The sequence below is a fragment of the Paroedura picta genome, chromosome 14, assembly GCF_049243985.1.
Source record: "Paroedura picta isolate Pp20150507F chromosome 14, Ppicta_v3.0, whole genome shotgun sequence".
NCBI classification, from domain to species: domain Eukaryota; kingdom Metazoa; phylum Chordata; class Lepidosauria; order Squamata; family Gekkonidae; genus Paroedura; species Paroedura picta.
This window is the reverse complement of record NC_135382.1, coordinates 31141446-31158712: the sequence shown is the minus strand read 5'-3', so window position 1 is coordinate 31158712 and position 17267 is coordinate 31141446. Positions and strand designations below refer to the sequence as shown.

At 44.5% G+C, this 17267-nt stretch overlaps 2 protein-coding genes across 7 annotated transcripts in view; one reads left to right on the top strand and one right to left on the bottom strand.

The window, feature by feature from the left end:
* The window catches only part of TDRD12 (tudor domain containing 12), a 29206-nt gene extending 26350 nt beyond the window's left edge, over positions 1-2856 (top strand). For 4 of the 5 annotated variants that reach the window (XM_077310140.1, XM_077310141.1, XM_077310142.1 and 1 more), the window contains exons 32-34: positions 139-292; positions 375-441; positions 1225-2856. In XM_077310140.1, the coding sequence (XP_077166255.1) occupies positions 139-292; positions 375-441; positions 1225-1331 (328 nt within the window). In that variant the 3' untranslated portion in view covers positions 1332-2856. The remainder of the gene's footprint in view (positions 1-138; positions 293-374; positions 442-1224) is intronic. The other variant, XR_013226534.1, reaches the window with a different exon arrangement.
* Positions 2613-17267, bottom strand: SLC7A9 (solute carrier family 7 member 9). Of its 2 annotated transcripts, none has more exons than XM_077310150.1 (13): positions 17117-17267; positions 15117-15246; positions 13182-13329; positions 11410-11652; positions 10528-10653; positions 8792-8891; positions 8136-8180; positions 7654-7777; positions 7005-7108; positions 6620-6716; positions 5938-6087; positions 5386-5560; positions 2613-4011 (listed from the first exon to the last, which is right to left on the bottom strand). In XM_077310150.1, the coding sequence occupies exons 2-13, from the start codon at positions 15222-15224 to the stop codon at positions 3947-3949; spliced, it is 1485 nt and encodes a 494-aa protein (XP_077166265.1). In that variant the 5' UTR covers positions 15225-15246; positions 17117-17267; the 3' UTR covers positions 2613-3946. The 2 variants fall into 2 exon arrangements, with proteins under 2 accessions (XP_077166265.1, XP_077166264.1); XM_077310149.1 differs by having other exon boundaries at positions 15117-15283; positions 17117-17252.

Here is a 17267-nt window from a genome sequence, read left to right as displayed (position 1 = left end):
TAGATCAGGGGAAATATCTCCAGATGTCCGGGGCAGGGGCTCATGGTAATTGCAGTCCATGGACACCTGGAGAGTCACAGTTTGGCCACCCCTGATAATCAGGGGTTTGCTTTGCTTATCTTTAAAACCTGTCCACAGTGCTTTTGCAGGAAGCAAATTCTATTTGGCTGACATGGAGCTGCAGGGAAACATCCTGAAAGAGAAATCGGCATGTCTGCTCAAGAGTGGTGAGCCCGTGATTATCCTGGCAAAAGAGAAGGAGGAACCGTGGTCCAATTTGCTGAAGCTCAAAGTAAGTGTGTAAACGGAAGAGCTGCACCCCATTCGTAAGGGATTCACATGGTGTATTAAAACACTGTTAAATGTTTCAACAGAACCCTAATGTGACATATGATTTGGATTACCTGGAAGACTCTGAACAAAACAGCCCTTTTCCTGTCGGTAAGTCATTCACTCTGGGTTCTGTATGTATCTCCACAGCATGCCTGTCGTCGGGACATATGGAAGGAGGGGCTTGTGTATAGCAAGGCAGTAGGGAAACGCCTCAGTGATCTAGCGGGTTGGATCCTGCAGGTCTGTTCTGCTAACGCAGTGGTTCTCAATCTTCTTAATACAGTTCCTCATGTGGTGACCCCCAACCATAAAACCATGCAAGGGTTCTTTCACAGAAATTAAACCAAGGCGTGAAGATCCATTGTTTGTGATTGTATAGAAATTGTTTTTTTTTCTGGGGTTTCTCAGTTCAGTTCTGCCTCTTGTCCCACCAGGGCGATCTCGCTCTTTTCCGCTGCTCCAGACAGATGAACGCTCTACCTCGATCTACCCCGCAAGGCTGTTCTGTGTCTGGCGCCCCCTGGCCAAGGTGCTTGCCCTGCCGCGACCCCTGTGAAAGGAGTCATTCAACCCCAAAGGGGTCCCCGACCCCCAGGTTGAGAACCACTGTGCTAACGGAAGCCCTTTAATCCAGCAGAAGGAAACTTCCCCTGAGACAACAGGGTCGTCTTACATAGGGAAGCAACCCTGCTATAGCAGAAGGGATCTGTGGGGGCCAGCCTAGCACCTACCATCAGAAGCAGGTTTTGTTTGGTTGTTTGAACTACATGGGACGGAAGGCAGCTCATCTGTATAGCCCAGACCTGGGTCCTGTTGCTTCTTCGTGGGCTGGGTTGGAATGTTGTGGCTTTTATGCCCACCCGTGCATGATGGTGTCCTTTCCTTCACCAGCCACAGGTCCTAAGAAGGTGTATCAGCTTGCTACAGAGGACGAGGAGGAAGCGGATCAGTCGCCTGAAGACAGTGACACAGAGAGTGATGATTTGTCTGCCTATTAATTTAAGCGCAGAATTAGGGGGTTCAGATTGCCTTTCAGTCTGCACTCCACAAAGACCTTTCGGACTCAAGGTGCTGTTTTCATAATGGTAGAATTTTGCCTGCGATCTTTATGCACGCATACTTGGAAGTAAATGCCGACGAGCCCCATGGACTACAAGTCCAGCTAAACACACACAGGATTGAGGTGTTGAACATTTGGCTGCAATCTTCAAAGCATCTATCCTGTGCTGGTCCTTTGATTTAACTCTTGGAGGTTTCAATCTTAAGCACTCATATTTGGAAGTAATTGCCACTGAAGTCTGGCAGAGGCCGTCTCATGGCGCAGAATGATGCGGGGGCAGCTCTGAGATGCTGCAGCACAAAGGAGTGGAACACTTCACATTGTGGGAGACGGGGGTCTTGTGCTCAATGCCCCTCCCCCTGCAAGTTTTAAAAAATCCCACATCAGCTCTCTGAGTCTGTTAGACCAGGGGTAGGCAGCCTGTGGTCCTCCAGATGTCCATGGACTACAATTCCCATGAGCGCCTGCCAGCGTTTCCAGGGGCTCATGGGGATTGTAGTCCGTGAACATCTGGAGGGCCACAGGCTGACTGCCCCTGTGTTAGACTATCTCGTCCCAGCCTCGGCTCATTTAAAAATGGGTTCGCCCTTAAGCGTAATAGTTTTGTGATGCTGAATACATGAACTGTGAAAGGTTAGAGCAGGTTTGTCTTTTCAGAGCCCTGAACAGTTCAAGTAGCTGATTCATTTAAGGTTATCCTTGTTTCAGAAGAACAGTTTTTGCTCAGTTCCCTGTTTTCAAGTTGAACATGTAAATACAGCAGAATATGTAATACATCAGCCATGTGACTCCGAACATCTTTTTTTCCTGATCTAGAGAAAGATAATGAAGCTTAAAAATCTACCATACAGAAGTGAAAGTGGGCATACAATCTCCGGCTACCACAGCCCTTCTTTGTCCACAGTGTTTTGTAAGAAAACTGATAAGGTTGCATTGGAGATGGGCCTAAATGTATTCCTCCCTCACATAAAGTGAAGGCTGCTCAAACATTTTTAAGAAGCATTCTGTACACCCCATCAAATACACTGGCGCACAATATAACCAAGTCCCTTTGATAAATTTGATAAAAGAGGTACTCTCAAGAGATCAAAATGAGTTTTGAATGAAATCCGCTGTTTCACAACACAAGCGGTCATAGTAGCTCTCAAAAGCTCTCTAAACACAACAGTGGGGAGCAGCTTGAAAAGGAGGGGACAGAACTTTGGGAGAAAGGCAAGCGTTTAAAATCCATCTTTAGTGGTTTGAAGTTTGCAGGAGCAAGTTACTAATTTATATACAAAGTAAATCACATTGCATACACACCTTGAGGGCATTCCTGACATTTTTAATGCGAGGTTGTTGGGTTTTGAAAATGTGCAGACCTGGCAAAGTATAGCTGAGCATGTGGACAGCTTTATCTGCACCCACCTGCCAGAGGTATGCAAGCCTAACTTATGACATTTTGTGGTTATTGACATAGTCTCCAGCACAAATTCAAAATGCTACAGAATGCCGCTGACCTCCCCTTTGCTGTATTTCTGGAACTGTTTCTTAGATCTCATCACCCCTGCTGGGTTTGTGCTCCCTGACTTGCACTTCTTTCAATATTAATTACCCAAACACACATGGCTTGATCCTACTGGCAGCAAATAACGTTTCTCGATAGCCCCTGCCCAAGGGGGCACAGTCAAGGATTTGATAAAGCAATCTTCCCTGTTAGAGTAGGAAGGAGTCACGCTGATCAGATGCTGCTGGTTTTCTACTGGTTAGTTTTCAGGCATTCCTTCCTGCTTAAGGAGTCGGAGGCATTGTTGCATGTCAGAACCCAGGCAGCTGTACCGTTCCCTTGCGTCTCCTCGGGGCCAAAATCAGAGTCCAGAGTTTTATTTTACAGCACACTGTCTCAGAACCTTCTTCCTGAGAGAGAACCTTTCATTGTATTGTCAGTTGAGGCAGGGCTGCCATAACCATAATGGGTTTCATGCTTCTGCAGAGTAGATGTTCCATAGGAAGCTCAGCCTGTCAAATATCCCCACCTAATGCATTTGTTCTTCAGCTTCCAAAACAAGCATCGTATCAGGACTGGGATCCAAGGTAATCTTTGATCCACATTCCTTTCTCTTTGTTATAGTCTTACCTTGGATAGCCTTTGGACTTCTGCCTTTGTCATATTTCTGAAACTCGATTACCTGACCTTCCTGAATGAGATTATTTCCTTGCTTCTATGTTTGTTTGCTGGTAGAGGGCACTGTGAGTCTACTTGTTCTGCTGAAGGCACCTCAGACTTTTACTAGAGGTAGAAATGCTTTCCATTGCACAGTCCTGATAGATTTGAAATCAGATCTCCTGCTCAGAAACCCTTCAGGCAGTGGGGTCCACTGTTCAAATATTCCCTTTACAGTGTTACCTTGACTTCTAAGTGCTGAAAACAACAAAAAGGAACTGATTTGAGCCGAACTGCCTGACAGGTGGATCCTGATGCTCAAAGGGCTGCAGTCCTCGGCCCTGATATCCACAACAGCTTGTCTGCTTTTCAGGATCCTTCCTTCTTACGCATCGGGGTCAAAACAGATGCTATTCTGTATTTCCTTCTGGTGGAACAACTTCCAGAAGCATCTGAAGATACATAGTGATTGGTCCTGAAATACAGAAATTGCTGTGTTAATAGATCCTCCATAGAAATAAAGTTTTACTGTTAAATGCTGAATGATTCAATTAATTTTGAAACCTATCTAATTGCAATGTCAGAAACTTGGAGGGGAAACCAGTCAAAATCACTAACCACTGTCTCAAAAACTAGCCCTGTGCAACTACCACGACCATTCTCCTCAACACTCTAGTCATGTTCATTTTGCTCAGTCTTAATTTGTCCAGACTGTGGGCTGATTTCATATGGAACAAAAAGGGGGGAAGCTGATAGATGATGGATTTATTCTGCAAAGTTCCCCTGCGTTCTGCCATGCTGGCTTCGTGGGGGGAAGCAGACCATCTGCCTAGTGCTGGAGCTGTCCACAGCAGTCATGGAATGTGAATGGTCTGATCCCCCTCAACGAAACCTGCATGGTGGAACGCAGGGGTACTTTGTATAATAAACCAGCCATCTGTCACCTGGCATTTCCCTCCTTTCGTTCTGTGGGCACATTGCTGGGTGCAGCCCAGTTTTTCTTCACCCTCTGGTTTCATACAGCCATTTCACCAGGATGAAATGAGGACTTGCAGTTTGTTGGCATGGTGACTGAGTGAAGAGCAAAGACACTCTAATTTCCAGGGTTTTTTGTTTACAAATATCCTCCAAGAACATCATGGAAGCCTCCCCAGGGCCACATTTCATCCCCAAAAAGGGCGCATGAGGCTTTACAGTGCCATCCTGGCTTCAAACCATGCTGAACATACCAAATTCTACAGAGAAAATAGGGGACAGGTTATGAACACACACACAGGGGTCTAAAGTGTGTATTGCATTAAATCACAGCTGCCCTGGAGGAAGGTGGGGTTTCCCGTGACTGGAAGATCCAGCAAATATGGGTTGGTCCAAAGCAAGGAACTTGTATACTGATGCCATGCAGACAAGAGACCCGGGGAAAATGTTGGCATCTGTTGCCTGGCTGGGCTCCTGTTTAATTTTCTGGTGCACACCTCTTAAAAGAACAGGTGGTCTCTAAGAAGAAATGGTAGGCCTGGTGCCAAACAGCGCTGCTGGCTCAGATCATCCTGTAGCCCAACATTCTGTCAACTAGCTGCCTCCAGGAGGCTCACAAGCAGGGCACAAATGCAGTTGCCTCACCGCTCTTGTTCCCCAGCAGCCACTGTTCAAAGTTATACTGCCTCTACCTATGGAGGTTTCACTTAGCATCTGTTGTTAAATCTAGCAGAACTACCCCTTAGAGCTTTTTCCCTGGTGCAATTTTGTTTGCAACAAAACATTCAAACGGTTGCAGCAACACAATTTCCTGCCGTTGTCACAAATTCATCTTAGAATGGAGGACAGTGGTTAAGCAAAAAAGTTGACTTACTTGAAACCTTTTGCACCCAACGGAACTTAAAATGGATGAAAAGGACATACAAGAGGAGTCCACTAAGAATAAACAGAGCACAGTACAAATACACCAGTTCGGGATTAGAGATGATGGGTGCCAACACAAGCACAATGGACATTAGTGTCACAATGATGGGGATGATAATTGGTACCTGTGGAAGAAGGAAAAACAGTCACTTGAGGGGAGTGGCCGGGGTCCCTGCTTGGCTTGATGGGACCAGCTGGCTTGATGGGACCATACTGGATCACAAGATGGAAGAACAAAACCGTTTCGTTTTTCCTTTTTGTTTTGCACTCTATTGTCCATCAGGCATGGACAAATCTTACTTGCAGAGTTTTTGGGGGTATTTTTAAGAGTTTAATGTGAAATATTTCAGTCTATAGAAAGCAGAAAAGTCCTGAATCCAGTCTAGAGGGGACCAAGGCCAGTTTACAGGTGCCAAACCCATATGGACTGTATAATCAGCCGGACGTAAGCTGTGATTGCGGAAAGGGCCAGTGGAGATGAAGAAATCTGCATTAGACTCACGCGGATCGGCCTTTTGAGTTCTTTTCTTGTAAAGCGCATGACGATGAGTCCCAGCACAGTCAATCCGTAGAATATCCAAGTGGCAAAGCTAAAGTAGTTGATGAGTGTTTCGATATCTCCAGGGATTATATAAATGGTGGCTATTGTGCCCTGGAATGAAAAGACACGGAAGAACAGGGAGAGATCTTGCGGCGTTGCGGCTATGCTAACATGTACATACTAATGGAAAACTTGCGTACGTCAATTGTAAATATGCCACTTGGTGAAATCTAGTCTTAAATTCAAATTGTATGTTATGTGGAAGATCCATGATTCGATCACCATTTTTAAGTAACCCAAGAGAGCAGTTTGGATCGGGTTCACACAGGCAGGGGTAGGTATAAATAAAAATGTATTTAGTGATCTTTTTGTAGATCTCCCACATCAAGCATAGCTTGCCTCTTCCTTAAATAAGTAGATCTCTCTTCCAGCCAATTTGGAATTGCATTCTTAATACTTGGGATTTTCTTTAGGATATTAAAAGCTCTGCATGTAATCTCACTGCTTTCAATAAAACTGTAAGGCACAGTTGTAAAGATTTGCTTTGTTTTTTTCTTTCTTTGTTTTTTTTTTTTTTTTGCTGGAAGGTCTCATTTAGTCACTTCAGAACTTTTTTTACACTTACATCATTTATTATACTTACATAAAATATGATTGCAGGCGCCGGAGTTAAGCGCTTAACGCTGATGTAGGACAGGACCTTTAACATGTGCCCTTCACGGCCTGCTACGTAAATGAGCCTAGAAATACAAATTGAGTTACCTCTTTGGATGAGGGCCACAGACACCGAGGAGGACATGACTGCTGTACTTATAATGCTTTGTAGCCTAGGGCAGGGGTAGTCAACCTGTGGTCGTCCAGATGTCCATGGACTACAATTCCCAGGAGCCCCTGCCAGCAAATGCTGGCAGGGGCTCATGGGAATTGTAGTCCATGGACATCTGGAGGGCCGCAGTTTGACTACCCTGCTCTAACTGCTATATTGATATCGCAGCTGCATATCCAACCCAACAGCTTGTGAGTTTTACCTGCCAGCAGTGAAGCAAGACCCGTTGGCCGACCCAATGGTTGAAAACGCAACGAACAGAGGAACAACCCAAGAGGCAGGATAAAGGACTCTGTCTCCAAATGTCTGGGAAGGAATAAATTAAAATAAGGCACATTTGCAACTGTTACATCCCTAATTGCTGAAAACGATCCAGGAAAAAAACCCTAGTTAGAGTGTGTGCTTGTGTGGGTATGATTTCCGTATGGGCTTGGGGTGGTTCACAACAAACACCCAATAAAATCGGTTACAATAAAAAGAATTACAATAAAATGCGGTTTAAAACCCTCATTCACACACCCCACTTCCGTTGTGCCCTCCACCGGCTACCCCAGGCTGGCAATGACATCAAATAGGCAGTGGAAGGAGGCCACTATAACTTCAGACCAACCTGGTCACCACCATAGGCCCTGCAGAACTTTAATAGTTTCTTCAGGCTCAGATCTCAATCGGCGACTCATTCTTCCTTTTGGTAAATTATTCGTAAAATGTGTTGCTCAAGATCTATTCCTTATAGAACTTTTATTAGATGATCGGAAATGAAAGGTTTCTACTAGTTGAAGCCTTATCTGAACACAAATAGTTTCTGGAAAGTTCAACTTGACTTCCTTTTTGGGTTTTTTTTAACTCACCACGGCGACCGCTGGCGACTGCAGAAGTTCCGTCGAGGTCATCACCGTGAAATAGGAAAGGTTGATCAGAGTATAACAAACCGTGACCAGTGGGATGCCAATAACAATGGCCAATGGTAGATTCCTAAATAATATGCAGACGGATGCTGTCAGATTATTCGTGCCCCCCTCCCTTGTTTAGAAAGATCGGAAAGATGAGTGATGCCCCCCCCATAGCCGTGAATGAGTAATATATTATACAGCACCCTGAGCCTCGAAGAAGAAGAAGAGGAAGAAGAAGAAGAAGAGGAAGAAGAGGAGGAGGAGTTGGTTCTTATATGCCGCTTTTCCCTACCCGAAGGATAAATCCAATAACGATAATAATATTGATGGATTCATTTCTTTCTCTTGCTTAGAGGCCGCTGCTCTTAACCATTACAGCCATGTTGGCTCTCTACACAGCTGGGTGTGATGTAGAGCTGCGTAAGTGATGTTTCTCTTACCTGTAGGGATTTTTAAGCTCTTCCGTGATATAATTGAGCTGATTCCTAGAAGAAAAGAAGCAACAAAAATTTTACTTCCCAAGCCTACAATCCTAGTCACAGATACTCCTTTCTGGATAAGCATGCGCTGGATGGCAAATTATTTGGGAGTCAGGACATATTTCCCCGCAGCATTTCTAATACTGTTATTGTTAATACTAAAACAATGTCATTAGCCTGCCTTTTTAGCCCCAAGGTATGCTGGTGCCAAGATAAAATTCCATTCTGTGAGTTTTGCCACTAAGGAACAACCTTTTTACAATACTAGCAAATCACAACAATGTATTTGCCGACCATCCTTTTTCATTAAAATGCCCAGGCTGTCTGACGAAATTAACACAAACAGCAAAAATGGAAGTATCAGGAGCAGAATCTAAACCAGCGATAAAACACAGAGAAGCGTCTATGGCAGATTCAAAGCCGCTGATGACCCCTCCCTTCCTTTCCGATAAGCTCTTTTCCCCAGAGATTCTTAGAAGCAAGAAAGCGTATGACAACATTCCCAGAATAGCTCCATGAGCGTATGACAAGGAGAGATTAAAATCAGGCATAAAAAGTTTATCTGCCGATAACGTATGGTTACACTTTAACTGCTAACGGTAATAAAATTGCATTACCATCCGTCGTATGCCCAGAGTCCATTATAAAAAGCTAGACTAATGGCACCCACCGAAAGTGGAGGACCCTCAAACGAATTCGTTAAGTTTTGTGTGTTTCCTGCAGACAAACAAACAATATCAGCAATTCGTACGTAAACATTTGATGCATCTGATGAAGCGGGCCATTCTTCTTTCATTTTTTGCAAGTGCCACAAGACTGCTATTTTAATAACCATACTGGTCTTGGACAGGTTATTTTAAAATATGTGCATATTGTCCTTTCCCCCCGAAAGATATCCCTCCAATGTTTTAGACCACATGCAATTCTACAATCCACCTTAAGCAAGTTTACCAGTCCTGCACAATGATACACAATTAAATTGACCATACACTGCCTCTGTGCACTCCAAAAGCATCAATCCGTTCCCTTAAAAAAAATAAGTGATTGGTTTCAGTTCATGACAATGCCATAGTTATCACATGTACTTATTTTCCACATGCAATAACAGAGTCTTGTGACATCTCAAAAGATGAAGAAATGGGTATTGGCAGAATCTGGAATCCACTTCACTTTGTGCATGAAGGTCGTTACCCTCATGTCTAATCACAATCCAGAAATAACTCAAACTATTGCAAGGTTTCTGCTGTGGGTAATGAGGTATTGTGAATTGAATGCATTAACAAAATCAGAGTCCAGTGGCACCTCTAAGACCAACAAAGATTTATTCAAGGCGTGAGCATTCGAGTGCAAGCACTACCTGATTCAATTTATGTTATCTGGCTTCCTGATGCTTTTGCCACAAACTTTACTCTTCACTGATTTGGCTGCAACACACCAACACAACGGCCAGTCTGGGATTTGCCAGCATAATCACTCTTATGTTCCAAAACACTGTTATAATCTCCCTCACAATGTCTTAGTACTTCCACCTCCCCTGCTTTTAAGTGGTAACTGCCCATTGTTTTAGGTTAGCTTTTGAAAAAAATACAGGAAAAGAACAGAACAGTCTGCTTCTCTGTAACGGTTGTCCTTAGAGTGGCCACCTGCACCTTTATGTGTCCCACCCCCTTTCCCCCCCCCCCAGCAGGTGCCTGGCATTTTGTTGCAGCATTATGGGACGGCTGGGCAGGGGAATGTGACTCATCTCCCTCGTACACTTGCAATCAGAGCTGTATGTTAGGAGAAACAATTTCCGCACCTAAACACTTTCTCCAAAGGTTTTGGAATTGCAGCCCAATCCATGTAATGCACAAAGACAGTAAGGAAGTGATTCTCCCCCGCCCATTTCATGCTGAATGTATGTTTTGCACTCCCATGGGCTATTTGCATAGAAAGAGGTATTTGAAAAATCAATAATCAGCTATTTCCCCACAATGAAAGCCAACCACCTCTTAAACCAAGGGAAACAGCCATCTGCCTAACCCCACTGGGTCCCAGTAAGAGTTGAGCAGAGGCTCTTGCAATTCCATTTTCTAATGTTATTGTTACGATCAAGTTAAGTTATTGTTGTTATAATGTTATTATTGTTATTGCTGTTATCACCTGTTACCATATGTTATCTGTATCCTTTCTTGATCCCTGTACATCGCCCTGAGCCTTCGGGGAGGGCAGTATATACATATAATAAATAAATACATAAATTGTAAATAACCTAGTGCTCTCCAGATGTCCATGGACTGCAATTCCCATGAGCCCCTGCCAGCATGCTCCAGGTGATTGTAGTCCATGGACTGCCGAAACGACACTAACGTACCTTTGGCCAGGAGGACAAGGCCACTTATGACGATGATGGCAACAATCACCATTTTGGCAGCAGTGAAAAAAATCTGCATGTAACTCGCTAACTTCACGCTCAGAGCATTCGCCGAAGTAATGATCACTAAGGAAAAGGACGAGGGCGAAAAAGGAATCAGAAATGTCACAAGTCGTCAAGATCACACGAGGCTCCAACGTTCACACATTGCAATATTGGAGGGGGAGGTTCCGTCATTTTTTCAGCACATGGGTCTCATAGCAAGTGCCTTCCCCTTATGGATCAGGGCTGCAGCCTCTCCCCTCCCCCCTTTTCCCTCTTTAAGGGCACTTGGAGTGGCCCCCCTTTCCACTGGGGGGGGACCCTTCTGCCCCCAGTCTGGCTGCTCCCGCTGCAATTGCACTCCGCTAGGGCCCCGCAAATCCCTTTAAGAAGTTGGTTTTTATATCCCGCTTTTGACTGCCCGAAGGAGTCTCAAAGCGGCTTACAATTGCCTTCCCTTCCTGTCCCCACAACAGGGGGGTGAGGCTGAGAGAGCCCCAATATCACTGCTCTGTGAGGACAGCACTATCAGGACTGTGACTCGCCCAAGGTCACCCAGCTGGCTGCATGTGGAGGAGGAGCGGGGAATCAAACCCGGCTCGCCAGATTAGAAGCTGCCGCTCTTCACCACAACACCACGCTGGCTCTTTTGTCAGTGGGTTTCCGCACTGTGTGAGGAAGTCAGTACACAGCCACAGAGGCCAGCTGACGCTCGGTTTTGCTCAGGGACCAAACCGGCCTCGTTCCCCAGTGTGTTGGGCAGTCATCTCTAGAAAACGCAGCTTGTGAATGGCTGTGCTTTGGCTCACTCCTCTCGCTAAGCAAAACCCAAATACTCACGAATGGCGGCAGCAGCCGAACACTTGACCACGGCCACGGGAGGGTCGCATCCTGGATAAAACGGAGCCAGCGCGTACTTGGCGAAGCTGAGGCAAGTAATGGCAAAGGCGCTGGGCTTGATGACAACTAAAGCCGTCCAGGAAAACAAATAGGCAGGGATTGGGCCAAAGGCTTCCATCAGGTACGGGTACTCTCCTCCCGATTTTGTTATCATGGTGCCCAGTTCGGCAAAGCACAGTGCCCCTGGGGAAAGAAGCATCAAAGTGTGAAAGGGCCTTAGAGCTGACCGTCGATGCTTCTGACAGCCAGTCCTAAAGCTTAAAACGACAGTGTTTTCATTGGTCTTTAAGTTGTCACAACACTGCGGTTGTGTTGGCTGCAGACAATCACAGCTGCCTCTCAGCGTTTTCATCTGTCTCATCTAACGCCCTAATTGTACGGTGCCGCCAGAGTTTAATGGGGACCCCTACAGCAACCTCCTTGCCTTGGTTTCCAATTAAATGTTAGATTTATTGGGACAGACGGAACTAGATGTCTCCGCCAGCTACAGACAGCATTTGCTGTGGGGAAATCATGTTTTCCTCAACATTCGGGGAGGGGGGGGGAGGAATTGGGGCACGGATCTAGTAACACAAGAGCATGAAGGAAAATGTACTTTGCATGGCTCCATTTGTACCCGCAAAAGCACACCCTGGAGTAACGCACCACAATTTCAGTAATCGTCAATAAAACATCAGTGTTCCATGATTTGCTTTTGAAACTATATCGGAAAGGAATATAATGGCTTTCATTGAGGGCTTTTAAGGCCTCCACTTACGGGTGGAAATTTTCCATGGGAATCCAAGTCTGTTGAGATACTAGAAAAATACAGTTTTTTCTTATGCGATTGCAATTATCCCATTTGTGAGTGCTACTGTGGTTGGAGAAGCACCTATCGGACAGTGCCTGTGAGGTTTTGGCAGCTGCATTAACTTGCTTCTCCAGCATATATGCAAAGGTTAGTTTTTCATCATTTTGTTAGCAAAAGTGTTCCCATGATCCAAGGCAACGAAGTAAAAGGGAAGTATTGTATATATATACAATGGATGGCCAGGAATTCCCCCCCCTTGTTTGTCCTCACTGTCCACAATATAGTACTTTTGAAGCAAATGCTGAAAGCAGCAGATAATCAACGGCAACACAAAATGCTGTATAATAAAAGCAGAGTCCTGTAGTACCTTTAAGACCAACAAAGATTTATTCAGGGTGTGAGCTTTCGAGTGCAAGTAAATAAATCTTTGTAGGTCTTAAAGGTGGGGAACGTGTCATTACAGACCAGTATCCCCATACCTATGTGAGCCTGTGGCCAGTATTTTATTATTATTATTATTATTATTATTATTATTATTATTATTATTATTATTATTATTTTATTATACATAAGGTTTAAATTTTTGATACCTATAAAATTGATAAAAATATTGAAGATTCAGAGGACTTGTCACTGATGAAAGAATCTCACTGAAAACGGATATTACCTGCATTCCATTTTGACAGAAGTCCTACAGAATAAACAGATAAGGAAAACTACAAAAAAAGGACACTTTTCTTTCTTTTATGAATATATTTATTGTATTACCATTGGATAGGTCTTTTTCTCACTGTTTGGACTCTGATTTTATTGTGCTATTTCAGACCAACACGGCTGCTCATTTGAATCTAACAAAATGCTGCAGTACAAGGAGCCTGTTTTACTTTACAAGAAAAGAAGGAAGACATTAGAAACCATTTACCTAACATAGACAGAATTCCGCAGGCTGCCCATATGACTAAGCAAGGGCCAACTGCTCCGACGTTTGCCAGCACAGATTTGGGAGAAATAAAGATCCCAGAACCTATCACGGTCCCGACAATGACGCAGATTCCACTGAGCAAACCCACCTTGGAAAAGAAAGAGAGGGAAATTAATGCCACAGAGGTTTGGATATACCAATCTTTTATAAGCAATAGAACAAGGGGGCCAAAAAACACAAGCAGACGTCAGCTCAAGGATGTGAACACAGATTTTGCTGGTTTACATCACGGTTCATCTAGTCCAGGAGCCTATTTTCAACTGCAGGTGACTCTTGAAGTTCACAAGCAAGGATTTTACTTGTAGGTGTCCCTAATGGGCAAAAAGGCAGCTTCAAGCCAAATTGCCAGGATCACACACAGATGCTGGCCAGCCTGTTTTCAAGCCGATCTGTCCCTTTGAATTTTCGCATCTAGGTATGTCCTTTGGGCAAAGATAGCCAGCTTCCCAGGATGGGTAAAGAAAGTGCAGTAATCGACCGTCCTTAACATGGAACGGGTCTTTGTAGTCAGCGCCAAGAAAACTACTTGCTCTTCTAATTATAAACCCTGAAAATGTGTAGAGGAAGGAGGATGACAAAGAGGGCCCTTGGGCTGATCTTTTTCTCTCCCTAAGCAGGAGGGAGTAATGAGAATCACCCAACTTGTGAAATGGTGTAAACATTAACCAGTCATTCCAAGGAGCTGAGTGACTGTGTATGGATTTCACAGCCCTGCGTGATTCCCATTGCTTTTGGAATCCAAGTTCTACTAATTAACTCATGTGCAAACATTCCTGGGTTGCCCTGCTGGCTTGTTAGGGGCACTGGAACAAGGACCTGTCGACGGTTGTCGGCTCTTTGCGGGGCTGCCCCTTCGCCTCTCTTGTGAAGTGCAGGAGCACCTTCCAGAATGGAGGACAACAGTCCACGGATGAAGCTTGAAGGCCCCACCAAACTACTGGCGGCTCACCTCCAATAAACCATGGTTAGGACTGAGGAGCTAGCTCCCACTTTTTCCGAGGCCAGAACATCCCCCCCCCAACCTTTGATAAGCATAGAGTTGCCAACTTCCAGGTGATAGCTGGAGATTTCCTGGGATTACAGCTGATCTGCAGATGATGGAGGTCAGTTTGGCTGAAGAAAATGGCTGCTTTGAAGGTGGCTCCATAGCATTAGACCAGCCTTTCTCAACCTTTTTACCATTGAGAAACCCCTGAAACATTCTCCAGGCTTCAAGAAACTCCAGAAGTGGTATGATGCCGCAGAATAAGATTGGGAAACAGAGCTGTGGACACACCCACCCGGGGCCCCTCCCCTTTCCACCCCCTCCAGGCCCATCATTGGCCATATATAGTCATATTACCCAATAATGATTAAACACTTGACAGGTACCAAAATTCCTGTAAGGCGGAAACTCTGAATAGTTCATCCGGGTGCAAACTGAACCTGAAGCTTAAGGTGACCAGATTTTAACATTGGTAAAGCGGGACACCATTGACTGGGGGAGGTTCTTGATAAAAAATTTGGTCTATATGGAGCAACAAAAAGTTTCATAGAAATCATAGAACGCAAAAATAGTATTGTAATATATATATATATATATATAAATTTCAACATAAGTAAAATTTGCCAGGTGCCCCCAGATGTCCCTTCAAAAGTGAGACAATCTGGTCACCTTACTGTAGTTGGATCGTGCCAGCTTTGGTGTTCAATTTCAAACTCAGCCTATTCCCATCCTTAATAAAGCCTTCATCCCACATGGCTTTAATCAACGCAGGGCCCAAGAACTCCAACAAAACAGAGGACTCCCCCCCCCCGCCTTTTCCACCAGCTGACAACCTGGTTGGATCAAACCCATGTAGCATAGCCATAGCTTTGAAAACAAAAGGGCCTTGCCTCTTTCTGCAGGTTCATTGATTTGGATTTCTTGCTCTTGATAGACAGCCCATCATCAGTTCCTTGGTATGAGCTCCGTTTTCTGCATTGGATGCTTTCTTCGTCCATTCTGGCTTGAGATTAGCAAGCCCTGCAACCAGCCCCAAGGATACTGTGATTGCAAATTCCTGAATAGAATCGTGATTCATAAATATTTAAATAAAACAGGCAGGATCCCTGCCAGGCATCCTGGGAGAGACCTTCTTGCTGACAGAAGTTCACAGAAGATGCCCTTCCATGAACTGAAGGTCACCTTTGGATGCCACCCCACAATTTGGAATCCATCCAATATTAACCCATGAGATGAAGGAGACAAACCAACCGAGCAAAACTGGCTTTCAGTTTTCCAAAATGTTAATGAGTACACCCAGTAGAGTTACATAGTTAACACTGAGCTGTCTTTTTCAGCCTGGAGAAATGCATGGATAGGGAAGACTGTGGGACATTCCCCTGTAAGTCAATCTTTGCTTTCAGGAGTGAATGAATGAATGGCTTTCTGGAGGAAAAACAGGATCTAGGTGTAAATGAGTAAATATGTGAGCACTGAACTTTTCCTCTGCAAAAGCTTCTTCTGCAAGCACCGGTTGGGTGTGCAGCCGATCTGCTCAGCTAAACTTCAACTTTGGTGGTCATTTGTATTCAAATTGTAGAAGCCTTGGCACCTCTGGGTGTGTGTGAAAATCCGAGAGAAATGCTATGAAGGTATTTGAATTCTAAGCCATCAATGAGCAAACCTATTAACTCAAACAGAAGAAGCCAGCAACCAAAATACCAGTTTTCTGTTCAATAAAACAGCCAATCAAAATCATTAGTCGGCGCAGTCCTCTTTCTGTTTCTGATTCTCATAAAATCTACAAAACCACGATTGAGCTCTTCATAGTCAAGTCCTTTTAAAAGGTACCATTTGAGGGAAATATAGCCACGTCAGTTTATTCTGTTCTTCCATTTGCCAAAAAAAATGCATAACTCAATTTGTGTAGCACCTTATACTTGTAATACTCTGTCTGTCCGTGCTCTTTCTAAAAACGCAGCACATGTCTCTCAGTGTGCTTGACCTTCTGGCCTCATTTTATAATAATCTTCCCCTTCCATGCACATTCTGCCCTTCCCCTGTTTCCAGTGCTTCCTGTGCGTGTGTATGATGTTCCCACTGCGCATAACACTTTGGGAGAATTTTCACACGTGCCACTTTACAGGGCTTTTTCAACCCTTCTCCCACTGCAGGGCGTGCATGTGTGAAAAACAGAAAAGTCAGATATGTAGGTGCGAATAGCGGGACTCTGGTGTGAGAAAAACAAAGGCAATCATTAAAGACTCAAGGATCAGATACAGAAAGGAAAACAGGATGGCAGTTTTCCATGGGTTTCGCCTCAGCTGAGCCCCCATGCAGTAAGTTACTTTAAAATTGTGTTTCGTCTTTCCCAGCACTTTATAACTGATGATTTGGCTCCTTGTGCAACTGATTAAGTTGTCTCCGGCTCACAAAACTCTACACAACAACAAGTTTGTTGGCCTTCTGGGGGGCATCAAGGTTCCTTATCGTTTTGATCGCAAAAGTCCTCAAAAATTCAGAGAAGATGACGTCCTAAAAAATTCAGAGAAGATGACGTCCTAAAAAATGCTGAGGCAAATGCTGAAGGTCCCCAGCAGCCCAGTGTTAAAATGTATTAACTACCACATAAATCCCATATCAGTCAATGGGACTGACTACCAAATGCGTATACAGAGCACTGCAGCCTTAGATTGAACTTTGGGGCTGTGTCCATGAATCCTACAAGACGGCATTCTATGTCAATTCTTTTCCCGACAAAAGCAAACAAATAAAAATTAAGTAAGAGACGTTTCCTTGCAACGCTAGCCAGGAAGATGCAGGTGCCTATATCAAAAACGAGGCAAAATGCATTACGCTTCCAGTGGATTCTTTTCACCTGTTTTGCAGTGCGGCAAAGAACAGCGCTTACCTTGTGAGCTTGATGCCTGCGGACCCTTCTGAAGCCGAGCCACCTTACCCAGCAATTTTTCCTGGTGTGTTTTTAAAGCTGTTCAGAAAAGAATGGCCGTACCTGAAAGACAGGCCCCTGGGGAAGAGCAGCCACTTAAGTACCGAGGTTA